Raw genomic sequence first — 26,323 nt, 5'->3', positions numbered from 1 at the left:
GTCAGGTACAAAGTCATCCCCTTCCTATGTATAGGAAGTCAGGGTTAGCTGGGGTGGGCAGTCATTTTTGATGGGGGGGGGCCACTTCAAGATTTTGGTCAGTGGTCAAGGGCTGCACTTTTCTATGGAGGTGAGTGGGGTCTCAGACAGAGGCTGGGTGCATAAGAGACCTCTGGGTAGAGGACTAGGGTGCAGCAGAGGGTGCGGGGTCTGCACGGGAGTTTGGGTGAAGCGGTGTGTGACTTGGGACAGAGGATTGGGGGCAGGGCCCAGGGAGTGCTGAAGTTATGACCTGGGGCAGGGAGTTTGGGTGCAGGAGAGGGTGAGGTGCCAGATGCAGGCGCTAGCCATGAGGCACTTAGCTAGGTAGCTCACAGCCAGCAGCCTTGGGACCTTCAGGCAGGCTGTCTGCTGCAGACACAGGCCGCTCAAAGTGGCCAGCTGCTGGAGGGTGATCTTTGCGTGTTGCCCCCACCCCCAGAACAATGCTTGCAGCTCCCATTGGCTGGTTTGTGGCCAATGGGAGCTGCAATGTTTGTGCCGGGGCAGGAGCTTTGAGCAGCCAGGGGTTGCAGCAGGCAGGGAGCCTGCCTGAGCATCCCAGCAGGCCACAGGTCTGAGCCAAAGCCTTGGCAGGTTTTGCCCATCCCGGTATTAGCACTTACTTGAGTTACCCAGGCAGCCCCAGCATTATGTCATAGACATAGTTCAGCACCCATCCAAGGGCCCAGTGTGATCACACCAGGCCCTTCTAGCCCTGCTCTACTTCTCCCCTCGCCCGCTGCACGTGCCTTCTCCCTCAACCTTCACCCAAGCAGGGCAGGACAAGAGCCTGTGCTGATCTGGAAAATGCTGCATATTCAGTGTACAAGCAGGCAGAGTAAGAGCCACTGTGAACCTCACCGCAAGGCCCAGGGAACAGCTAACCCAGGATGTCGGCTGTTGCTAGCCAGTTTCAGGGGGTCACCTCTCATCTTTATGGCTCCAGGCTCTCTGATGAGCTCATTCTCCACATGGCATCTGGTTATCTGGTGCTGCAACTCGCCGCAAACTCTTCAAGCCAAGAGAGAAAAGCAGGAGAGTGACAGAGAGGGGAAGGAAGGGTGCAGAAAGCCCACCAAGCAGCAACCTAAACAAGAAAAGATTAAAAACCTGACCGTCAAGGAAAGATCTAAAACTGGGCATGTTTAATCTGAAGACAAGACAACAGAGGGGGACTGATCGACTGGCCCCCGTCTCCACTGACAGCAGGCCAAGCAACAGGCTTAGTCTGCAGCAAAGGCGATTTAGGTTAGCTATGAGGGAAAACTTTCTGTCAGGGTAGTTAAGTACTGGCACGTGTTACCATGCAAGGCTGTAGGGTCCCCATCCCTGGCCGTTCTTATGAGCAGACACCTGTCACAGACGGTCTCATTTTACTTGCCCTCCCTGAGCACAGGAGGAGGAACTAGAAGACGTTCGGGTCTTCTCAAGGCCCTGGTTTATGATTCTATAAAACACTCTGTTGCCAAGGCCAGTCTTTATGGCCATGAGAGGAGCAAGGAACTTGTTATTCTGGGAATGAGCAATCTTGTCCTTGCTGTGAACCTGATTACAAGCCATCACGGGGAATTCTCAGAGCCTTGCATAAGGGGCTTATTATCAGAACTGCCATTCAGTGACTGCACAGATAACATTCAAGAGGAAACAAGTTTAACAGTGTTAGACAACAACTCCGAAGAACATCACTGACAGTGTGAAGCCATGAGGGCGCCTGCCAGCTTCTGGGAAGGGGAGCAGCAGGCAGCTTGCTGATAGATTACATCCTACAGAACTTTGGGGTCCCTTCTGCAAATACATCCTCCCCCCACTCTTAAATAAGACAGAATATCTTATTACCTCTATATAAATCCATGCTACACTCATATCTTGAATACTGGGTACAGATGTGGTTGCCTCACCTTAAAAAGAGATCTTGGCATTGGCAAAGGTTCAGAAAAGGGGAACAAAATGATGAGGGGTTTGGAATGGGTTCCATATGAAGTGAGATTAAAAAGATTGGGATTTTTCAGCTTTGAAAAGGGGGGATACAATAGAGGTCTACAAAATCAGGACAGGTATGGAGAAAGTGAATAAGGAAAATTTATTTACTTGCTCCCATAACATAAGAACTAAGGGTCACCCACTGAAATTAATAGGTAGTAGGCTTCAAACAAGAGGAAGCATTTCTTCGTGCAGTGCACAGTCAACCTGTGGAACTCCTTGCCAGAGGATGATGTGAAGACAAGGACATTAAAAAGAACTAGATACATTCATGGAGGTAAGGTCTATCAATACTATTAGCCAGGATGGGCAGGGTTGGTGTCCCTGGCTTCTGTTTGTCAGAAGCCTGAAATGGGTGACAGGGGAGGGATCACTTGATGATTCCCTGTTCTATTCATTACCTCCAGGGCACGTGGCATTGGCCACCGTCAGGCTACACTGATCTGTGGTCTGATCCAGTATGGCCATTCTTATGTTCTCCCTCATCCAGCTCAGCGTAATGACTGGATGAGCTTGGCCCTGGCTCTGCCATTGGCTTACTTTGTGGCCTTGGGAAGTCACTTAATCTACAATTATTAAACTCAAGTGCCTACAGCTATGGATGTAGGGGAGCCCAATGTCTGACAGTTTTAGTTGTAAGCTGCCTTCCAACCTGCAAAACCCACCTCTGTAAAGAACTGAATGCTGGGCTTTGGGCACTAGGCAGGGCCCTCCTTACCCATGCGCAGAATACACAGCGTGTAGGGCAGCCACAACTGGGGCTCCGCTGGGTCTGAACATCTACCCACCTCTTCCTACCCTGTTCTACAGAGAGGATGGAGTTAACTTACAAATGCCAGAGAGTTGGCAGACACTGAACCTGCAAAGGAGCCATTCAAGTGGAAAGGAAGCCATTTAACAGGCATTTGCCAGCCCCAGGAATACAGGCAGTCCCCAGGTTACCTACTAGATAGGGACTGTAGGTTTGTTCTTAAGTTGAATTTGTATGTAAGTCGGAACTGGTACATATTGTAGGGGAAACTCTAGCCAAACATTTCTCCAGAGCTCAGTTTTATTCTCCCACACCTCACTTCCCTCAGTCCTTTATTCTCAAGCTGAGGTGTCTGCTGAGAAAAGCCGCTCTGCGTCTCCCTGGTCTGCTGGGGGGTGGGGGGGGGGGCGCTAGCTTCACATCTCCCTGGTCTGCTGGGGGGGGGGGGGGGGGCGCTAGCTTCACGTCTCCCTGGTCTGCTGGGGGGAAGCAGCTAGTGCGGGGTTGCCTCACCCCGTTTGTAAGTAGGGATCCAATGTAAGTCGGATCCATGTAACCCGGGGACTGCCTGTATTCTGAGGAAAAAAACGCCTGTGGAACATGCCTGTAGACTGGACGGTCAGTGTCTGAATAGATTCTGTTGGTTCACAAGATGGGACCTCATTTCAAAGGCATTTCAGTAGCGCGGTGCTGAAGATTATAACATCATCCCCGCTCACTCCCGGGCTGCTGCCAGGCATGGAGGCTCCGGTTTAATAGTACTGTGTAGGGCCCCATACATCCTAAGGAGCCACTATTATTTGCCTTGGCACTTGCATCTGTAAAGCATTCCCCACACCAGAGCTTCTTCTCTATGGCACACACTGAAGTGCAGCTAATGCTGGGTTAGGGAGCAGCTGGCTCCCACAGGACGTATGGGCACTTCCGATGGCGCCAGGGATGGGGGCTGCAGCTAGACTGGCAGGAGGGGGAACGTCCCTCCAGGCTCTCTCACACTGCTGGGAACTTACTTCTCACTCCCAGCATCACTGCAAGGGCCTGGGCAAAGCAGTAACATGCAAGACAAGGTTGGTGTGCTGGTGCAGGCAGGGGCCATGGGCTCTATTCAGTCTCCACCGCTGTTCTGCTCTTTCAGGGGCCACCTCTCCCTAGGGAGGACAGGTGAATTGGGCCTAGAGGTTCCTCGTCCATACGAATGGCTTATTGGCCACCCAGCAGGGCAGCACCCTCTGCGCAGAAGGGAGTTTGCTCCCTGACATCACTGCCAACTCCTCATACGCCAGAGGCCATTCCCCATTAGATCTTGCTCCCCTGTCACCTGCACATGGGCGGCAGCAGCAGCTACTTCTACTCCTTTATTTGTAAAATTGCTTGTGTTTGCTTGGGCAGGACCACAAGGAGCTATTCTGCTGGCTGGGCCATGTGTCTACTGGCTGATTAAAGCCATGATTTCCAGGTACTTGGGACTTGAAATCAGCAAGACCCATAGAGCTCTTTGTTGGGTCCAATCTTCCCAGCAGAAGCAGCAGCCACTCCCTGAACAGCCTGCGCCGTGACACAAGGCAAGCTCTTTTGGTGAAGCCACACGGGGGCTCAAGAAGCGTCGGTAAAGTGACCGTATTCGGGTGCCATGTCTGAGACTTCTAGCCACCTAAGAGAGAATGGACAGTGGAACAGAGAGTAAATATCACAGGCCCTTCTCCTGTAAACCCCAGCCTGGCCTCCCTCCAGAACCACCAGCACTGACGAGATTGAAAGACACCTTGTGACTCTTGCTTTGACTAGCAGGGCACGGCTGGAAGACGCTGTTAAGAATGCTCAATCTCTTTCCTCCAGCAGCTGCTGGGGGAAGGGTGAAAGAGCAAGAGCGTGCAAAGATCCCAGCTCTCCGCTGTGGATTAAGAATGTTAAGAGGCTGGTAACTGGCTAATTGTGTAGTCGATACAAATTGAATGGACTACATGATTAGTCAATAAGGGAAGGCGCTTGGTCTCGGCTCGCTACCCCTGCTGCGGCTCTGCAGTTTAAACACAGGAAGAGGTGGGTGTGCAGGCAGCCTGGCTCATACCACATTTACACTGCAGAGCCAGAGCAGGACTAGGTCCCAAACCTGGCACGAACTGAGACTGTGCTAGCCCAGCTCAGTCCCGGCTTGTGCCGGCATTTTAAATGTAGTAAGAGCTGGCTTGGCTCCTACTACTGCTAAACTGCTGAGCTGCAGCAGGGGTAGCTCCTGGACCCGGCGCGAGCTCGGACTGAGCCAGGCTTGCTCAGTCCTGGTTTGTACCAGGTCCAGCAGCCCCTGTCCACGAGGAGTTCCAGCAGGGAGCTAGGACCCTGAGTACGCTTATTAAGTTTGCAGATGATACCAAACTGGGTGGGGTTGCGACTTCTTTGGAGGATAGGGACATAATTCAAAATGACCTTAGCAAGTTAGAGAAATGGTCAGAGGTAAACAGGATGAGGTTTAATAAAGAGAAATGCAAAGTGCTCCACTTAGGAAGGAACAATCAGTTCCATACATACAAGATGGGAAGCCACTGTCTAGGAAGGAGCATGGCGGAAAGGGATCTAGGGATCATAGTGGACCACAAGTTGAATACGAGTCAACAGTGTGATGCTGTTGCAAAAAAAGCAAATATGATTCTAGGTTGTATCAACAGGTGTGTTGTAAGCAAAACTCGTGAAGTCATTCTGCCGCTCTACTCTGCACTAGTTAGGCCTCAGCTGGAGTACTGTGTCCAGTTCTGGGCGCCACATTTCAAGAAAGATGTGGAGAAATTGGAAAGGGTGCAGAGAAGAGCGACAAGAATGATGAAAGGTTTAGAGAACATGACCTATGAAGCCAGGCTTCATGAACTGGGCTTGTTTAGTTTGGAAAAAAGAAGATTAAGGGGGGACATGATAGCGGTTTTCAAATATCTAAAAGGGTGTCACAAGGAGGAAGGAGAAAATTTGTTCCTCTTGGTTTCTGAGGACAGGACAAGGAGTAATGGGCTTAAAGTACAGCAGGGGAGGTTTAGATTGGACATTAGGAAAAAATTCCTAACTGTCAGGGTGGTCAAATATTGGAATAAATTGCCAAGGGAGGTGGTGGAATCTCCCTCTCTAGAGATATTTAAGAACAGGTTGGATAGACATCTGTCAGGGATGGTGTAGACGGAGCTTGGTCCTGCCTTGAGGGCGGGGGACTGGACTCGATGACCTCTTGAGGTCCCTTCCAGTCCTATGATTCTATGACCCCCTGCGGCAGGGGCTGATCTGTAGGATATGGAGCAGCCTCTGCTCACAGCAAGCCTGGGCCCGCCATGCGCAAGCCTGCCCCCCCCCCCCGTGCTGCTGGCTCCCCCCTCCCACAGACTGAGTGTACGCGTGTGCGTGTGTGTGTGTGGGGCACCATCCCCCTCCCACAGACTGAGTGTACGCGCGCGCGCGTGTGGGGGGGCACCATCCCCCCTCCCACAGACTGAGTGCACATGTGTGTGTAGGGGGGCACCATCCCCCCTCCCACAGACTGAGTGTGCGCGTGTGTGTGTGTGTGTGTGTGGGGGGGCACCATCCCCCTCCCACAGACTGAGTGTACGCACGGGTGTGTGCGTGGGGGGGCACCATCCCCCCTCCCACAGACTGAGTGCACATGTGTGTGTAGGGGGGCACCATCCCCCCTCCCACAGACTGAGTGTACGTGTGTGTGTGTGTGTGTGTGGTGCACCATCCCCCCTCCCACAGACTGAGTGTACGCGCGGGTGTGTGCGTGGGGGGCACCATCCCCCCTCCCACAGACTGAGTGTACGCGCGGGTGTGTGCGTGGGGGGCACCATCCCCCCCCCACAGACTGAGTGTACGCGCGGGTGTGTGCGTGGGGGGCACCATCCCCCCTCCCACAGACTGAGTGTACGCGCGTGTGTGTGCGTGGGGGGCACCATCCCCCCCCCACAGACTGAGTGTACGCGCGTGTGTGCGTGGGGGGCACCATCCCCCCTCCCACAGACTGAGTGTACGCGCGGGTGTGTGCGTGGGGGGCACCATCCCCCCCCCACAGACTGAGTGTACGCGCGTGTGTGCGTGGGGGGCACCATCCCCCCTCCCACAGACTGAGTGTACGCGCGTGTGTGTGCGTGGGGGGGGCACCATCCCCCCCCACAGACTGAGTGTACGCGCGTGTGCGCGTGGGGGGCACCATCCCCCCCCCACAGACTGAGTGTACGCGCGTGTGTGTGCGTGGGGGGGCACCATCCCCCCTCCCACAGACTGAGTGTACGCGCGTGTGTGTGCGTGGGGGGGGCACCATCCCCCCCCCCACAGACTGAGTGTACGCGCGTGTGTGCGTGGGGGGCACCATCCCCCCCCACAGACTGAGTGTACGCGCGTGTGTATGCGTGGGGGGGGCACCATCCCCCCTCCCACAGACTGAGTGTACGCGCGTGTGTGTGCGTGGGGGGGGGCACCATCCCCCCCCCCACAGACTGAGTGTACGCGCGGGTGTGTGCGTGGGGGGCACCATCCCCCCCCCACAGACTGAGTGTACGCGCGTGTGTGCGTGGGGGGCACCATCCCCCCCCCACAGACTGAGTGTACGCGCAGGTGTGTGCGTGGGGGGCACCATCCCCCCCCCACAGACTGAGTGTACGCGCGTGTGTGCGTGGGGGGCACCATCCCCCCTCCCACAGACTGAGTGTACGCGCGTGTGTGTGCGTGGGGGGGGCACCATCCCCCCCCCCCACAGACTGAGTGTACGCGCGGGTGTGTGCGTGGGGGGCACCATCCCCCCTCCCACAGACTGAGTGTACGCGCGGGTGTGTGCGTGGGGGGCACCATCCCCCCCCCACAGACTGAGTGTACGCGCGTGTGTGCGTGGGGGGCACCATCCCCCCTCCCACAGACTGAGTGTACGCGCGTGTGTGTGCGTGGGGGGGGCACCATCCCCCCTCCCACAGACTGAGTGCACGTGTGTTTACTTGGGAGCCAAGAGAGGACTTGGGCAGGTTTCCCCGGATGAGAAACTTGGGCACCTGCCTATGGTGGCACCGAATTCTCTCCAATGAGCAGGACTTAGGCCTTAGGCCTTCCCCAGGCTTGTGCTGTCGTAAGCCGTGTGCGGCAAGAGACCCCGGCAGCTGCTCGAGCCACACACTACCAGTGTTTAGACGGAGGTCTAAGACCAGGATTTGAGTTACCCAATCACAGCAGCTGGAACAAGCAGCACCATTGCGCCAAAGAGAAAGGGGAAACCCTTCATGAAGTGCAGGCTCGCAGGGTAGAGGGAGTTGAACACTCCTGTGGCCACAAGTGAGCAGAGTCCTTCAACGCAGGCAACAGAGGCAAAAAGAGCACCTGGAAGGAGGCCAAGGGCAGAACTTAGCAGCACGGCTCCTCTTTGGAGACTGAACACTCCTGCCCACCGCTCCCTCAGGAGGTGACCCTACTGCTCTGCAGTGCAGGTGCCAGGGTCTAGCACCAGACACAAGCACGATGGATCAAGCTGCGCTCCTGGGGACTCAACTGCCCTCCAGGAGCTGCATGCACCAGGGCTGAATTCGGACAGTGCAGAAAGGAACTCAAGGCAAGCACCAAGGCCACGTTATGGCTCAACGACTAGGAAGTGCTGCACATTCAGTTTGAGACCCTTGAATAAACTGACACTCACTTCAGTCTAAGGGGGCCTCACCTGAGTTGCCTGGAGCAACCAGCACTTTCCATTTAACCATTGGGAAAGCATTTCTGGGCTGCACCGCACCGCGCCCTTCCCCCATCTCTCCTGAGTCTGCAGTGGCATTTAGCGATCTTAAATTGCATGTAATCAGCTAATTGAGTAGTCGATGGAATTTCCATCAACTACTCGATTAGTCGGGAAACTGCAGAGCCACAGCAGGGATAACCCTGCCAGCCCACAACCCTGGGAGCTAATCTTGCTGCGGTTCTGCCTTTTAAATGTATTAAGAGCCCACCAAGTAGAGGCGCAGCGTTTGGAATCAGCTGATTCCTGGCTCGTGCCCAGTCCCTGGCTATGCCTCTGCGTCCCCTGTTTCCCCGCCCCAGACAGCACTGGGGGAATTGGCTTTTAAGATGGTTTCCCCCAGCATCAGCTCCTGCTCCCCTACCCGTTGCCTCTCTCTAAAAGAGACAGCGGGGTGGGTGGGTGGGTGGGGGGAGAAGCAACTAGTTGAGTTACTACTTGACTACCCGATAAGCATTTGGTTATCAGATAGTCGACTAGTCACTTACATCTCTAGTGGCATTTCCAGCCACGTCCGCAAACCGGGGGTTGGGAGGCAGAGAGGCACAGCTCTTCCCAATCTCACAAAGAAGGGTAACCCTTCGCCCAGTGGGGACATCCTGGCTGTGTCTAGACTGCATCCCTTTTCTGTAAAAGGGATGCAAATTAGACACATCGCAATTGCAAATGAAGCAGGGATTTAAATCCCCCCCGCTTCATTTGCATAAAAATGGCTGCCGCTTTTTTCAGGCTCGGAGCTTTGCCGGAAAAAAGCACCAGTCTAGACGCGGATCGTTCGGAAAATAAAGCCTTTTACGAAAGATCCCTTGGGATAAAGGATCTTTACGGAAAAGGGATGCAGTCTAGACCCAGCCCCTGAGTAATGCTGAGTTCTTATGATGGCTGCCAGCTTCTGTAGGACAAAGCCTTACCCTGGGGTTCTAGTGTTTCCAGAGTTTATTTTTAACCTGTTCTAACTCCTGTTCCCATGGCAAGTTTTGAAGCCAGAGGAAGGTCCTCAGTGACCCATCCCCAAGCTTTCATGCGATACTTTTCCCTTTAACTACATCTCCCTCTGTACATTCTCTTCTCCAGCAGGTGCACTGCACTGCCCAGAGAAACTGCCTACAATGCTTCAGTGCGAGTGTCTGGTGCAGGGCCTAGGGATGTGCACACATTCTGGGAAAGGAGGGCTCAGAAGAAGGTTGAGATTCCCTGACCTATTTCTTTGGTATCTCCTGCCAGGAGAGGCCAAGCCACACTCCCTGAGTTGTTTGGGGTTCGCGTGTCATGCAGACATCACTAGGCTGGAGTGTGTCAGGACCTACTGTGGGTTACGCGATTTGATCCCTTACCCTGATCTTTCTCATCCACCAGTTTGGACAGCTTGGCCCGGATCACTGGAGTGGCTGCCATGGAAAGAAACAGGATGCCATAGCCTGTGAGTGAGAAATAAGACACACTCAGGAAGCTCCTTTAGCTCTGGAATAACATTGGTGCTTCAAACAAAACCCACCCCCCAAACAGAACACTTGTAGCTGTCAGGGAGGCTGCCAATGCCACCCTCCTGCCCATCAGCCCACCCTTCAGGCCTGCTTCCTTCTATGGCCCCATCGGGCCTCCACGTGTGGCTTAAAAACCTTGTTTGTGTGGGTTTTGGTTGGTTCACAACTGTGTGCAAAGACTCCCTCTAGCAGAACCGCTACCACCTCATGGTGACTGTAAATACAAGGTGTGACAGGCTTTCGTACGGGAGAGCCCAGCAATTCTGGGATATGGGTACTTTGGAGAAGTCTCCTCTGCCTTCCTGACTTTTCAGGCGGATGCCACTCACTTTCAGCTAGGACACTGGGCTGCCCGTATTGAGGGATTCAACCTCACCTGTGAACATCAGCGGAGTTGTAGAAGCAAGTGAAATCACAACCAAGCCTGAGATGTTGGAAAGCAACCCTAACTCTGCCACCCAGGTGTCTTCAAGGCACAGCTGCAGTGCCCGCAGCCCTGCCAAGCTGCTCAGGTAAGCCAGGTAACTCGCCGCTGAGCCATAGCCTATGAGATCTGAGCCCCAGCAGAGGGGGGAGCTGAGTTCGTACAGGACAAAGAGTTCTCTGGCTCCAAAGTGAATGGTGACAATGAGAAAGAAAGCCAGAGAGTAGAGAGCAAGTTTCTGCCTGGAGCTCTGGTGCCCTGGGGCTGCATACAGCCTGTACACAGACACGTAGTGACGGAGGGTGAACAGCTTGGCTGGTTTCCTCTCCTTCACCGACTCCTGGAGACACAGAGCAGCATAGAGGGCAGTGGTAAGACTGACAGCAAACACTAGCCAGAAGGGATTGATGTAGCCCTGAGCTTTGCGCCACTGCCCTCCGATGAGGCTGGCCAGCATGCCTGCCACACCCAGGCACGCCTCCAGGATGGCCACGCGGAACGTACGGGAACGCTGGTCACTGATGTCGGCCGCATAGGCAAAGCAGCTGGCCAGGATCAGGTTGTAGTCTCCCAGGAGGCCACACAGGATGCGCCCAAGCAGGAAGTAGCCAACGTGCAGCCTCAGGTACATGACAAAGAGATAGATGGCGGCCTGCAAGGCCATGCCCACCGCAGGCAGAACAAGTGCTGGCCGGCGCCCCACGCTGTCACTCCACGGCCCAAAGAGCGTCACGGAGAAGAGACCCACAAAGAAGCCTCCTAGGTTGATGTAGAGGTTCCAGTGGGCGGCCAAGGTTGCCACCTCCTGAGACAGAAGGACACAGACATCAGGAGACGAGGCCAGAGCTGGCGACTGGCCCTGTGCGTTGGGGGTGGGGTGACAGGCCCCTAGAAGGGGCAGAAGGCGTGGAGGTCGGGGCAGCCAGCCCCCAGCGCCGCTGGACCCTGCCATGCCGGGCTCTGGGGCAGATGGACAGAGGGCTCCAGCCATCGCTGCAGCCACAGTAGCAACGGCAGCGGCCCAGAAAATCGCCAGGTCCCAGGGCAGCTACCCCAGCTGCCCTCCCCTGCCGGCCGCGGGCCAGGCCCCTGTCGCCCACGAGGGTCTGCGGGCCCATCTCCTGGGCCTGGCCCCGGCCGGCAGGTGAACCCGGGGCACGCCAGACCCCCTCCCGCCGGGCACAGCAGCGCCCCCGCCTCGCCCACCTGCCGCCGGGGGTCCGTCGCGCCGCTCGCGTTGCCGCAGCCGGGCGAGCCGCCGGCCGCCGAGGCGTTGTAGCCGAGCTGGGCGCCCAGCCGCTCCCACAGGTACTGGGTGCAGAGCGGGCCCTGCAGGCCCAGCGCCACGGTGGCCAGGAACAGCACCGGCTCCACCGTGGGGGCGGCCCGGCGCGGCCCCCCGCCCGCGGGCGCCGCGCTCTCGGCCATGGCGCGGCCCCTTAGCCGCGGCAGGCGGATGGGCCGCGGGCTCTGCCCGCGGGGGCGGGTGGGCGGAGCCGAGCCCATGGGCGGGGCAGAGCCGCGGCAGCGCTCCCTAAGGGTTAGCGCGACAGGCCCTCAGCGCCGCGAGTCCTGCCCCTCATGCCCCCTCGTCTCCTTGCCCCGCCCCGCCCCCTGCTTCGGACCTTCATCAGCTCCCCGGGCGGGCTCAGGGCCGGGTGTGGTAGCCAGGGGGCCCCGCCGGCGGGGGCAGGGCTTACGGATGCCAGTAGTTGAGCTTTCTGTCCGGAACCCAATGGAGACAATAGAACTGGCCGGTACGTTCGAAATCGGATGGAATGTCGATTGTGATGTCATGTCACGTGTGTCCGGTGGCTTTGTTGAAACCCTACGTGGCTGCCCACTGCAGTGAGGACTCTTCAACGCCCCTCCGTAGTGTTGGGCTGATGGGCATCTCCCCGACCTCAGCCACCGCCTAGACTCTGCAGCGGGTGGGTGGGAGCCAGGCCAGGCTGGGGGGCGCGGATACCCACAGAGGCTGGGAAGTAGGATAGCAGAGCTTGCGGTGTAGAGCGGGCCAGGCATTTCGGGGTGCCAAGGAGAAACCGAACTGGGGGAATCCGAGCCGGGCATTGGAGGCGGGGAGAAGCAGCGTAGGGAATTACAGAACACCAGAACTGGAAGGGACCTCGAGGGGTCAAGTCCAGTCCCCTGCCCTCACAGCAGGACCAAGCATTGTCTAGATCATCCCTGACAGGTGTCTGTCCAGCCTGCTCTTCAATATCTCCAATGACGGAGATTCCACAAGCTCCCTAAGCAACTTATTCCAATGTTTGACACCCCCCCTTCCCCCCCCAAGCTAGGAAGTTTTTTCTCGTGTCCAACCTAAACCTCCCTTGGACGGATGGAAGCCGTGAGGTTTGGTTGCTTTATTTCATATTATGTGGTTGCTTGCAGGGCCGACTTATCCATTAGGCACAGTAGGTACAGGGCCTAGGGCCCACGATACTTTTAGGGGCCCACAAAAATGTTTTAATTTTTTTTTAAATCAGAAGAAAAAAATGAACTTTTAGGGTCGAAGAAAATGTTTTAATTTTTTTCTCACAGAAGAAAAAAATGAAACTTTTTGGGCCCACAAAAATCTATTACATTTTTCCTAAAACAGAAAAAAAATAAAATGTTGAAGTATTTAAAGTTATATAAAAAATAGTTTTAAATAATTTTTTTATGGGGGAAGGGGCCCACGAAGGCAAAAGTGCTTAGGGCCCATGAATGTCATAATGCGGCCTGGTTGCTTGTGTGCTTTTCATAGTGAGTGGGAAATGCTCTTTTAGGGAGATTTAAAGGCAATGGCCCAGAGCATGGCAGGCGGGGATGCTGGACTCTGCCACTGGGATCAGCTGTTTCTTTGTTGTTGGTCCAATGGAGTCCTGGCTGACACCCCAGCCCTCCTGTAAAATGCTTCCCTATGGCCTTTTGCCAGGCACCCAGAGCTCTCACTGCCAAGCCCCCAGCGAGGAGAGGAGAGGAGGGAAAAGCTGCAGCATGGTCTCCCACCTCCATGCAGCCCGGACTAAGCTGGAGCCTCTCCCTTTATTTATTGACAAATAACAGATGTGGAATGTTAACATTTTTGTTGCTGAATTCCCTCAGGACTGGGGTGCTCAGCAGTTGAGGGGTGCTGGGTGTTGGGGGCAGTGTGTGTGGTAGGGCTCTGTTGTTCAGGTCTCTGGGTTAGTGGCCCTTGGGCATAAGGGGGCAGGGTACTAGGCAGGGGGCAGCATGGCGGAGAATCCAGGGGGAATCTTTTCCCCAGTGCCCCACCTTCACCCCACCTCATTGCAGCAGGCTGAGGAAGGCGGAGGGGCTCCTTCAACCATGGTGAGTACGGGGGAGCCTGACTCCTGCTGCTACCCTGTGCCAGGCCCCCCGGTAATCTCCCAGGTCATCCTGGGACCTGTCTATAGGACAATTGAGGTGACTATCGTGGGGCCACCCCAAATCATCATATGGACAGAATATCCCTGGTTAGTCGCAAAGGCGGCACAGGAGAGGAGTGCAGTCCCCATGGTGCCAGGGGAAATGGGGGGGTGCTTTACCCACAGGAGCCAGGGTTGCCCCTTCCCTGAGGCGCCTCCTTGCTCACTCCATCCCTCCTCCTTCTGTCACTTGCTCTCCCGCACTCTCATTCACTTTTACCAGGCTGAAGGAAACAGAGGGGGTGTGGGCTCCAGGCTGGGGTTGAGGGGTTCAGACTGTGGGAGGGGTGCCAGGCTGAACCTGGAGCAGGGGTTGGGGTGCAAGCTCTTGGAGATAGCTTGGGTGCTGAAGAGAGCTTAGGACTGGGGTAGAGGATTGGTGGTGGGGGGATCAAAGCTCTGGAAGGGGACTCACAGCTGGGGCAGGGGGTTGGGTGCAGGAGAGGGGTTGGAGGATCTAGCTGAGTGGCACTTACTTTGTGCAGCTCCAAGTCAGTGGTGCAGCAGGGCTAAGGCAGGCTCCTTGCATGCTCTGGCCTGAGCTGTTCCTGGAAGCATCTGGCCTGTCCCTTCAACCTCTGGAGGAATAACAGGGCTACAGGCACTGCCCCTGCAGCTCCCATTGGCTGCAGATCCTGGCCAATGGGAGCTATGTAGTTGGTGCTTGGGCATTGCACCAGGCTCTCCCCTGGGACTGCAGGGATATGCTGGCAGCTTCCAAGAGTGGTGTGGGGCCATGGCAGGCAGGGAAGCTGTCTTAGTCCTGCTGTGCTGCCAGACTTTTAGTGGCCTACAATCTGGTTTGGCTTCAGTAGCCTTTGGGAGACAGAGCCCTATTCCGGGAGACCGCCAGTGAAACTGGGAGGGCTGGCAAGCTTACAAGGGATGCCCAGCCGGGAGTTCACCCAGGGCACCCTTTTCCCTAAGGCCAGCTCAACATGTCTGGCTTTGACAAAGGAACAGGGTCTTGGAAAAAGCTCTTTTTGAAATGGAAAAAAAAAGTTTGGAAGACCAAGTTGAACTCAGCTCTAATGATCTCTGTATCTGGGCTCTGATACTGTAGCCAGGACTTTGCTGTTTGAGTTCTTCTGGTCAAGGCAGGCTCCCCAGTGCCGTAGGGAGCAGGGCTGGAATTTCTAAGGCATCTACAAGTTAGACACCCACCACAAAGATACTTCAATAGAGGTTAGGGGCCCCTCTACCTTTGTAGATCTGGGCCCCTCTGGTTTTGAAATCTGAGGGCAAGGGGGAATATTTAAGGCCATGTGCAAGTGTGCTGAGGATCAGGGCCTGATTTACATTATATTACACATCATGTTGGAATTGGCACCCCATCTTTTTTGGCAACAAATTCTTAGACTTATGCCATGAAACCTCCTCTGTACTGTCTCCTTCCTATTAGTACATAGAACTCTGGTCCAAAAACGACCGACCAACCAACCAATCCTCCCCCAAAACCTAATATCAGTTTTCCTACAAATTGAGGACCTAAACTAGTGTCTGGTGATCAACTAATTCATCTTGAATGAGTGCATGTGTCAGCAAAAAGTAAATTTGCATGTTTTTACTGATTAAAAAGTTTACAAGTTTTTATCTTGACCAGGTTTGTGATTAAATGATTAATCTTCAACAAGAGGATTATGAAATATCTGGCAATGAATGAGTTTGTTATAAGATAGCTCTCGGGTTAATGATCAGGACAGTAAAAAGATCTGTTTCAGCAATTTTACCATAAATGATATATCTGTGTTTGCTTATGAAGACTTGCTGTACTTTATATACTTCTTGGTGGTAAAACTAATTCATGTTACAAAGCTAAAGAGATGGAACTATAAAAATTCACATTCCTGTATTTCTTATAAACAGAATCACAGTACTTCCAGCTGTGTCACTACTTAATTTAAGATAAACTGACAATTTATTGAAATGTTTTCTGCTTATGGTTTTCTCCCCTCTCAAAGAACAGTTATAATTAGTACGTGAAATAAACAAAAATCTGAAGAGTTGCTGTTAAGCTAATTCAGGAATAATTTCAATTAAGCTAATATACAAAGGAGAATGTTTGTATGTTTGTGCTCTAATAACTTGGACACTATGGCTGTGTCTAGACTGGCATGTTTTTCCGGAAAATCATCTGCTTTTCCAGAAAAACTTGCCAGCTGTCTACACTGGCCGCTTGAATTTCCGGAAAAGTACTGACGATCTCATGTAAAATCATCAGTGCTTTTCCGGAAAAACTATGCTGCTCCCGTTTGGGCAAAAGTCTTTTTCCGAAAGACTTTTGCGCAAAAGGGCCAGTGTAGACAGCATAGTACTGTTTTCCGCAAAAAAAGCCCCAATCGTGAAAAAGGCGATTGGGGTGTTTTTGCGGAAAACTGCATCTAGATTGGCCACGGACGCTTTTGCGGAAAAGCATCCTGCCAATCTAGACGCGCTTTTCCGAAAATGTTTTTAATGGAAAACTTTTCCGTTAAAAGCATTTTCGGATATTCATGCCAGTGTAGATGTAGCCTATAAGAGCTACCGCAACCAAACGGCATGGGATAACCTTTCCTCCAGGAGAAGGTTTTAAGGTACTGTGGGAGGGTGTGACGGTCCCCACCCCCCGCACTAGCTCCACTAGCGGCAATGCGCTCCCAGGCTGCCGCTGTTCTGGGCCTGTGGCTCTTGCGCAGAGGTGGCATGCGGAGGACCGCCCTCATGGCGCAGGTGCGCCTCAGCGGGTGTGCAAAGTGGCAGGCAGGTGGACCTGGGGAGAGCAGGGGTGCTGGCAGGGACACCGGCATGGAAAAGGGCACTGACGGTTAAAACCGGCGCCGGGCCAGACACAGCGGGGAGAGAGAGAGCAGGAGGAAGCGGGAGAGGGGTCTGCTCTTTTGCACGCTGCCACCCCCCCTTCCTCACCACCTCCCTAACTGCCAGCCTCTGCCCCACACAGACAGTGCCCCGCTCCACCCCACCCGTCCCCCGCCACCTCTCTGTGCCCCACACAGAGAATCTGATTTTCTTCCACCACACCTGTCCAAGTACCACCCTATCTAATATAGAAAGGAGAATGTTTGTAAGTTTGTGCGCTAATAACTTGGACACTATGGGTACGTCTAGATTACATGCTTCTGCCGACAGAGGCACGTGAAATAGGCTACCCAACATAGTCAGTGAAGCGGGAATTTAAATATCCCCCGCTTCATTAAAATAAAAATGGCTGCCGTGCTGTGCCGGCTCAGCTGATCGTCGGCACAGTGTGGCAGTCAAGATGTGGATCGGTTGACAGGGAATGCCTTTGTTGATCACTCCTGTAAACCTCATTTCACGAGACATAAGGGAACGGTAATATGGTACCTCCCCACCATTGCCTCCTTTGCACTGTCCTTCAACACACCGCCTGCATGTTGAGTACAAGGTCAGTCTACACAAGATTTTATCAATGATTTTTGCGCAAGTGATCCCTGAGACAAGACAAGGACTCTCAATTGATTCTAGTCAGCTCTGCCTTTAAACACTGGGGCTACGTCTACACTGGCACCCTTTTCCAGAAATGCTTAAAACGGAACAGTTTTCCGTTATAAGTATTTCCGGAAAAAGCGCGTCTACATTGGCAGGATGCTTTTCCGGAAAAGCACCTTTTCCGGAAAAGTGTCCGTGGCCAATGTAGACGTGCTTTTCCGGAAAAAAGACCCGATTGTCATTTTCACGATCGGGGCTTTTTTGCGGAAAAGACTACTGTGCTGTCTACACTGGCCCTTTTCCGGAATAGTTTTTCCGGAAAAGGACTTTTGCCTGAATGGGAGCAGCATAGTTTTTCCGGAAAAACACTGACAATTTTACAGTAGATCGTCATTGCTTTTCCGGAAAAGCAAGCGGCCAGTGTAGACAGCTGGCAAGTTATTCCGGAAAAGCGTCTACTTTTCCGGAATAAGTGGCCCAGTGTAGACACAGCCTGGATGTAAAGTGTCAGATATAATTGAGGACTCCCAAATAGACTCCACACCACCAGAAATAAACCCGTTTCCATCTTCTGTGACTTTCAGTTAGATGTGACTCACTATCCTCTGCTTAGTGTTCAAGTTATGGTAGACCCTAAGCCAGATCATATTGGCTACGTCTACACTGGCCCCTTTTCCGGAAGGGGCATGTAAATTTCACTAGTCGTCGTAGGGAAATCCGCGGGGGATTTAAATATCCCCCGCGGCATTTAAATAAAAATGTCCGCCGCTTTTTTCCGGCTTTTAAAAAAGCCGGAAAAGAGCGTCTAGACTGGCCCCGATCCTCCGGAAAAAGCGCCCTTTTCCGGAGGCTCTTATTCCTACTTCAAAGTTATTCAAAGTAGGAATAAGAGCCTCAAAGTAGGAATAATTGTTATTCAAAGTAGGAATAAGAGCCTCCGGAAAAGGGCACTTTTTCCGGAGGATCGGGGCCAGTCTAGACGCTCTTTTCCGGCTTTTTTAAAGCCGGAAAAAAGCGGCGGACATTTTTATTTAAATGCCGCAGGGGATATTTAAATCCCCCGCGGATTTCCCTACGACGACTAGTGAAATTTACATGCCCCTTCCGGAAAAGGGGCCAGTGTAGACGTAGCCATTAAGTTCAAGACTTTTACCTTTTAATCATACAATATGAATAACAACATTTCATTCTCCCAGCTCCAAGTCTTAAGTGAATTTCAACCCAAAAGAGCCAAAAATTGATCACCTAGACACAGCAAGTGTGTCTACTGATCTCTGTGGCAAAGTAGGTCTGTCTATATAAATAAGGTCTGCTCGTGAAGCCTTTTCCTACAGTTGATTAACAGATGGCACTAGATAGCTCATTCAGACCACTGGCTGATAATAGTCAGTCACCCTGACCAGTCATTAACCATAGTCATGGACTCTCCATTGTCTCTATGATTCTCTGATGATCTGTGACAAAAAAGGAGGGTTGAAAGGGAAACTGAAGGGAGAGACCTCTCTAAATTCACCAATCAAAGAGCAGTATTGCCAACCCCAAAATCCCAAGGAACGCCTACACAAAGTTATGAGAATGGTCTACAAATCATAAGATGTTTTATTTTTAAAATAGCTATGTTGGCTTTTTATTGGCCTTTTGTTTCTTGAGTATTTAGGATTCATGTTTTAAAGCTTTCCTCCTTAGCTGTAAGGCCCAGAAGTATAGAGAACTTTTTTTTAAATGAAAGCTGAGATTCCTACATAATCAAGTGACTCCAGGCCTTTAGAAAAACACCAAGGCTACATCTAGACTGGCATGATTTTCTGCAAATGCTTTTAACGGAAAAGTTTTTCCATTAAAAGCATTTGCGGAAAAGAGCGTCTAGATTGGCACAGATGCTTTTCCGCAAAAGCACTTTTTGCGGAAAAGCGTCCGTGCCAATCTAGATGCGGTTTTGCACAAGAAAGCCCCGATCGCCATTTTCACCATCGGGGCTTTTTTGCACAAAACAGTTTTCAGCTGTCTACACTGGCCCTCTTGCACAAAAGCATTTCCAGAAAAGGGCTTTTGCCCAAACGGGCAAAGCATTTGCGCAAGAAGCACTGATTTTGGACAGTAGAACGTCAGTGCTTTTGTGCAAAATCAAGCAGCCAGTGTAGACAGCTGGCAAGTTTTTCTGCAAAAGCAGCCGCTTTTGTGGAAAAACTTGCCAGTCTAGACACAGCCCAAATGTTTTAAGACTTATGGTAAAACAATGGAGGAATTCTTGTGAACCCATGCTTTGCCCACAGTATAAATAAAAAAAAAAACAGTTTCTTCTCCACTAAACATCCTAATGAGATACTGCAAATGGTGAACTGAATTCAACAGCTCCTGATATGAACAGGTATCAATCTAGTTTTTCATATTTGAGATGGGTTACCAGGAATCATACATGACAATATGAAATCTTTCCATTCTCAAGTCAGCATATTCACAAAGTGCCTATAATTTTGATCCATGCATTTATTGGATAGTGAAAGAGAAAGGAGGAGAATTAGTGTAGATAAAGGTTCAAATTAAAAAAAAAAAAAGCCTGAAGGAATTAGGACTGGGCTCCTACATCGCATGTTCAGAACTGACTAGGACACTTATGACCAGATTTTCAAAGGTGTGTAAAGATCAGATAGTTATCTTTGAAGATCTGAGTTGGCAACTGTCTCTTTAGGAGCTTAATTACCTTTGAAAATCTGAGCTTAGATTTCCAAGTCCAATTTTCAAAAGTGACTTTAGTCACTCAAGTGCTTTTGAAATTTTTAACTGGGGGCCTAAAGAGACAAAAATAGACAAAAGGCTGGAGATATGGTATTCCTTTTAAAAACGTGACATCTATTTTTAACTAAATTTTATATTATTTTTCTCCCGGGGGCAACTGACCCTTCCGGCCCCCTCACTATGCCACGACCCACCCCCCTGCAGATCTATCATCTTATGCATGTGCAAGATCTGTGAGAGCCGTCCCATGACTCTGCAGTTAGTGTCTGTGGCGCCTGCTTCTGGGTGGTGTCTCAATGCTGCCACATTCACCTCCAAAGAGGGGGCTTCCCAAAGCAGGCCCTTGCTGCGGACCCCCAAGGCATCCACAGGTCCAGTCTCCTTTCAATGGGCCCACTTCTCAGGGCTCATTGATCTTGGATCTGGCTTCCATCCCCTCTCCAACCTTTGCAACTGCCCTGAGGTGCTCACCTTCCGCCTTCTCCATTCCCACCTCCTTCACCCCACAGGGACAGTCTCTGCCTCACTTGTCCTAGGGACTATTCTACCAAGACGTAACACAAAGGTTCCATGTAAAAGGACTCAATACAAAGCTAAAAACTTCAATGAGAGAATGATTAATACAGAGACGTGTATATCTGCTGCAGGGAGACACCTCTGCCTGCCTCCACCCCTCTCCCCCAGAGTCTACAGCCCCATTGCAAAGCAGGGAAGTAGAAGGAAAGAGGCTGAGGCCCATCAACGGGACTGAAGCAGTCTTGAGCAAGCCATGCCCGGGAGCCATTCTCCTGTCCATTGCTGGTGCTGTGTTGCTTCAGGCACACTGAAATGCAGTCACCTCTAGGGTGGGCTGGACAGCTGTTTAACACCTGCACAAGGTTTCAGGCAGGGGGCAGTGCGGGCTGCCTTCCTGCAGAGCCCCCATCAGAACCACTGTGCCCTCCTGGCTCAGGAAAAGAATAAACAGGAGGATTGGAAATTAACCCGCCCAGTCTCATGTCCCCTAGGCAGGGAATGAGACATCTACATTAGGCCCCAGCTGGAGCATCATGTCCAGTTCCGGGCGCCACATTTCAGGAAACGTGGAGAAACTGGAGAAAGTCCAGAGAAGAATGGATGAAATGATGAAAGGTCTAGAGAACATGAGCTATGAGGCAAGGCTAAAGGAATTGGGCTTGTTTACCTTGGAAAAGAGAAGACTGAAAAGGGACATGAGAGGAGCTTTTAAGTATCTAAAGAAGTATCATAAGGAGGAGGAAGAAAAATTGTTCTCCTTGGCCTCTGAGGTTAGGATGAGAAACAGTGGGCTTAAATTGCAGCAAGGGAGGTTTAGGTTGGACATTAGGAAAAACTTCCTGCCTATCAGGGTGGTTAAACACTGGAATAAATTGCCCAGGGAGATTGCGGAATCTCTATCACTGGAGATATTTAAGACCAGGTTAGACAGACACCTGTCAGGGATGAGCTAGGGCAACTCAACTTTGGAAGCCCCAGGGACCATACTGATACTTACAGAACATGCTGAGGGCCTAAACTCAAGTGTGGTTGCATATGCAGGCAAATCTATACAAATAGCTTCTCTCACACTGACAGGCATGAACACAAAGATTAAGGCAAGACTACACTACACAGGCCCCATTTACGTCAGTTCTGCTGATATTAATAAAATGCAATATTTACCCGATTTCTACCCATGTGACAGCACGTTTCATGAGCAATGACAGTCCAAGAATTTAACTACTAAAACGCATCTCAACAGAAGATCATTACACTGACTACTTTTTTGTTTTGGCTCCCACTCGCTGGCCACGTGCTGATCCCCACATAAACCCAAACTGCACCGTGGGGCGCAAACAAACTGGCCGTGGGCAGCATACCAAGATATTAATTAATATTTTAAAACTTTTACCTTTTCTCTCTGCTGCCATGTCTCCTCTCCTTGCTCCATCATCTTCTCTGGTGCTTTCTGCCCTCCAACTCCTCACCCTCCTCTGCTGTCCTGACTCCTGCCCTTCTCACTGCCCTCAGCCCTCCTGCAACCTGCCCCCCTCCACCAGCCCTTCTCTCCCTCCTGTGCCCACTCCTCCAGTAGCCCCACTCTGATCAAGTGAGCTACGCCTCCTCATCCCCTCTTCCAACTCCTCCGCCTACAGACCTGCCCTGCCTCTCTCCTCTGGTGCTGGTCCCTCCCCTGCAGGTGTCTGCCCTTCTGCTTCACCCCAGAATCCCCTGGCACCTGCACCTTCCCTTAGCCCTGCACCCTCCTGGTGCCTCCCCTTCCCTTACTGCCCCTGCCCCCTTTGCCCTCTTTTTTCCTGATGCCCATCCCCTCACATTCTCTGCCCCGTTCCCTTCCTGCCCCTCTGTGCCCTCACACATGACTTGCTCCATCCCCACCTTTCTCATGCCCACCCCTTCTTTCAAGCCTTATCCCAGCGTCTCCCCCTCCAAACCCCCAGTGCCCTTTCCCTCTCCTCTCCCAGCATCACCCTGCCCCCCCTCCCACTGACACATCCCCTCCTGCCCTTTCCCTCATTGTCTGCACTTGGCCCCCTGCCATTTATCTCTTGGTGCCTTCCCCTTTCTTCCCCTCCCCCTCCCCACAAGTCCCTTTCCCTTCCTTTTCCCCTCCCCACAAGCCCCTTCCCTTTCCACTCCTCTTCCTCCCCCTTCCCCCACTGCACAAGCCCCTTCCCCCTCCCCCGCTGCACAAGCCCCTTCCTCTTCCCTCAAGCTTTCCCCTCCCCTTCCCCACAAGTCCCTTCCCCTCTGCCTCCTCCACTGCACAAGCCCCTTCCCCTTCCCCTCCCCTCAAGCCCCTTCCCCTTTCCTGCTGCACAAGCTCTTTCCCCTCCCCTCCCCACAAGCCCCTTTTCCCTCCCCCTCTCCCTTCCCACTGCACAAGCCCCTTCCCTACCTTCTGCCTTCCACGTTGCAGGGCCGGAGTCTGCACTCAGGCCCTGGAATCCGAAGCCGGAGGCGGCCACGCAACATGATGTCATGCCCGGGCCCCGCCCACCTGCAACTCCGCACATGGCAGCAGCAGGCGGTGAGGGGGAGCTGTGCGCAGTAGGAATGGTCTGGGGTTGAGGGGGATGCTCTGGGGCGGGGTGGGAGAACACATGGGGGGGGTTGGCAAGGGGCGTCCGGGGCCCGCTCCAGGCAGAGCTGGGGGAGAGACCCAGCTCCACATATTGGTGGAGCAGGGCCCCCAGCTCTGAATTGTAACTCACCAGCACTTCCAGGTTCAGGGGCGTGGGGCCCCCTTAAGCGCGGGGCCTGATTCGACTGAATCGGTTGAATCAGCCTAAGGCCGGCCCTGGTTATGACCTGGGGAAGGGGACATGGGTGCCTGATGGGATAGAGGGGTTTGGACTATGACCTAGGGCAGGAGGGGGTTGTGACTTGGAGCAGGGACTGGGGTGGTGAAGGATGGGGGGACAGGATTTGGGTTGTGACCTGAGGCAGGGGACTAGAGTGCAGGATCTGGGAGAGGATCTGGGCGCAGAGGGTTTAGGTTGCGTGGGGAAGGGGGGTAAAGGGTTGGGCTGCCAAAGGCAGGCTCTGGTTGGGAGCTTTACCTTTTACCTCTGGCCAGAAGCCTTCTCAAGCAGACTCCCTGCCTGCCCTTCCCCAGCTGCAGGGGCCATGTGGTTTTTGAACAGTTGGGCTACGTCTACAATGGCATGATCTTGCACAAATACTCTTTAACACAAGAGTTTTTGCGTTAGAGTATTTGCACAAGAGAGTGTCCACACTGGCATGTGCCTTTGTGCAAGAGATGTGCTTTTGCACAAGAGCATCCGTGCCAGTGTAGACGCTCTCTTGCGCAAGAAAGCGCCGATGGCCATTTTAACCATTGGGCTTTCTTGTGCAAGAAATTCATGGTGCCTGTCCACACTGGCCTCTTGCGCAAGAACAGTTGCACAACAGAGCTTATTCCTGCGCGGGAGCATCATAGTTCTTGTGCAAGAAGCCCTGATTTCACACATTAGAACGTCAGTGTTCTTGTGCAAGAACTCCCCGCCAGTGTAGACAGGCAGCAAGTTTTTGCACAAAAGCGGCTGCTTTGGTGCAAGATCGCGCCAATGCAGATACAGCCCCAGAGCTTGAGGAGAGGGTGCTTTGAAATCTGGCTGTTAACAGGCAGCTCCCATTGGCCAGAAACCAGCCAATGGGACTATGCTGAGGGCAGCGGCAGCACATGAAGCCTCTGTTCCCGCCCCCGGGGCTCACAGCTGTTGAAATAGAGCCCCACATCAGCTGCTTTTTTCAGGGGGGAGAAAGGGAGTCTGCCTGAAGCTGGATCTGCTGGCTTGGCAGGCTGGATCTGGCCCTGGGAGGGTATTTTGCCCAGGCCTGCACAGCAGCTTTGTGATTGCCCCAGAACAGTGACCACATTTATGGCCTGTAAGCTATATGGCCAGTCATGTGGCCAATATGAAGCATTCTTGCAGCAATGGCAAAGTCGTTTGCACACTGAATCGTGCACCTTGAAGCTGTGGGGTTTAAATTAATGTCTTCACAAGGACTCCAGGGCTCATAAGCACAGGTGCAAGGATGCGTCTGCACTAAACAAATCACATGATTGTGTTTACTCTGAATGTGGATGTGAAAAATCAAGTAAGCAACCAGTTGTTGGCGATGTTTTGTAGTGGCGTGTGCTGATGAGCCACGCTGCAACCAGCCACAGAACTCAGTCCTGACAGCCCTCTTTGGGTATGTCTACACTACAAAGTTAGTTCGAACTAACGGACGTTAGTTCGAACTAACTTTAATAGGTGCTACACTAGCGCTCCGCTAGTTCGAATTTGAATCGAACTAGCGGAGCGCTTAGTTCGAACTAGGTAAACCTCATTTTACGAGGACTAACGCCTAGTTCGAACTAGCTAGTTCGAACTAAGGGCTGTGTAGCCCTTTAGTTCGAACTAGTGGGAGGCTAGCCCTCCCCAGGTTTCCCTGGTGGCCACTCTGGCCAACACCAGGGAAACTCTATGCCCCCCTCCCAGCCCCGGACCCCTTAAAGGGGCACGGGCTGGCTACGGTGCCCGTGCCAGGTGCAAGCCTGCCAGCACCCAGCTAGCAGACCCTGCACCTGGCACGGCACAGAGCCACCCACCCGATGCCCCCCAGCCCACCCCCTCTTGCCGGGACCAGGCTGGCGGCTCCCGGGAGCTTGCCCTGGACCGCAAGAGGCGGGCACCTTCCTGGGCTAGTGCGGATATCGTGGACCTCGTCCACGATCTCCGCACTAGGCACAGAAAAGTGGCCATCTAGGGCAGGAGAGCTGCCAGCCTGGCCACCCAGGACCAGGTGTGCATGAAAATCAAGGGGGTCCACTGAGACCCCCGACACTGAGCCCTGAGCTTACAATGGCCGTACTGGGTCAGACCAAAGGTCCATCTAGCCCAGTAGCCTGTCTGCCGACAGCGGCCAACCCTAGGGACCCTGGAGGGGATGGACCGAAGACAATGACCAAGCCATTTGTCTCGTGCCATCCCTCTCCAGCCTTCCACAAACTTTGGGCAGGGACACCACTCCTACCCTCTGGCTAATAGGACTCCATTGACCCAACCTCCATCACTTTATCTCACTTCCCTTTAAACTCTGTTCTAGTTGTAGCCTTCACAGCCTCCTGCAGCAAGGAGTTCCACAGGTTAACTATTTGCTTTGTGAAGAAGAACAACTTTCTCTTACTAGTTTCAAGCCTGCTACCCATTCCTTTCCTTTGGTGTCCTCTAGTCCTTCTTTATGGGAACTCATGAAGAACTTTTATGAATGCACCCTCTCCACCCAACCCCTGCTTTTAGAGACCTCTATCCTGTCCCCCCTCCGTCTCCTCTTTTCTAAGCTGAACAGTCCCAGTCTCTGTAGCCTTTCTTCATCTGGGACCTGTTCCCAACCCCTGATCATGTTAGTTGCCCTCCCCTCTTCCAGCCTTTCTCTTCCCCTCTCCCACCTCCTTTTCCCAGTCTCCCCCAGTTTTGTTCAATAAAGACAGAGTCAATGTTGGAAGAAACGTTATCTTTATTTTGTACATCAATAAGAAGGGGGGCTAGGGAAGGGTAAGTGGAAGGAGGTGAGGGAGGAATGGGGTACGAGCCCCCGATGGGGAGGACTGGGCTGGCTCTGCGGGCTTCTGGGGGTGGAAGCTCTCCTGCAGCCCCCCAATTACTCCCTCTCCCCAGATGGCAGCCTGCGGCAAGTGCAGCCGGGCTGATGGCCGAGTGGTGTGATGTGCCCAGTGTGGGCACTCAGGGCACTCCAAGCTAGAACTTCTTTGCAAGCGGGGCACCCCTTAGA

At 53.0% G+C, this 26,323-nt stretch overlaps 2 protein-coding genes across 4 annotated transcripts in view; one reads left to right on the top strand and one right to left on the bottom strand.

Annotated features, from left to right (window-relative positions):
• Positions 1–2,103: 2,103 nt before the first annotated feature.
• Positions 2,104–11,991, bottom strand: SLC46A1 (solute carrier family 46 member 1). Its single transcript, XM_075904460.1, has 5 exons — positions 11,625–11,991; positions 10,371–11,223; positions 9,845–9,928; positions 7,951–8,107; positions 2,104–4,424 (listed from the first exon to the last, which is right to left on the bottom strand). Exons 1-5 carry the CDS (start codon positions 11,922–11,924, stop codon positions 4,367–4,369), a joined length of 1,452 nt encoding a protein of 483 aa, XP_075760575.1. The 5' UTR covers positions 11,925–11,991; the 3' UTR covers positions 2,104–4,366.
• SLC13A2 (solute carrier family 13 member 2) overlaps positions 11,987–26,323 on the top strand; it is a 56,659-nt gene continuing 42,322 nt past the window's right edge. The window contains exons 1-3 of one of the 3 annotated variants that reach the window (XM_075904456.1): positions 11,987–12,175; positions 22,049–22,127; positions 22,959–23,069. In XM_075904456.1, the coding sequence (XP_075760571.1) occupies positions 23,013–23,069 (57 nt within the window). In that variant the 5' untranslated portion in view covers positions 11,987–12,175; positions 22,049–22,127; positions 22,959–23,012. The remainder of the gene's footprint in view (positions 12,176–22,048; positions 22,128–22,958; positions 23,070–26,323) is intronic. The other 2 variants (XM_075904457.1, XM_075904459.1) reach the window with 2 other exon arrangements.

The sequence above is a fragment of the Pelodiscus sinensis genome, chromosome 21 (genome assembly GCF_049634645.1).
Source record: "Pelodiscus sinensis isolate JC-2024 chromosome 21, ASM4963464v1, whole genome shotgun sequence".
Taxonomy (NCBI): Eukaryota; Metazoa; Chordata; order Testudines; family Trionychidae; genus Pelodiscus; species Pelodiscus sinensis.
This window is presented reverse-complemented; position numbering and strand designations above follow the sequence as displayed.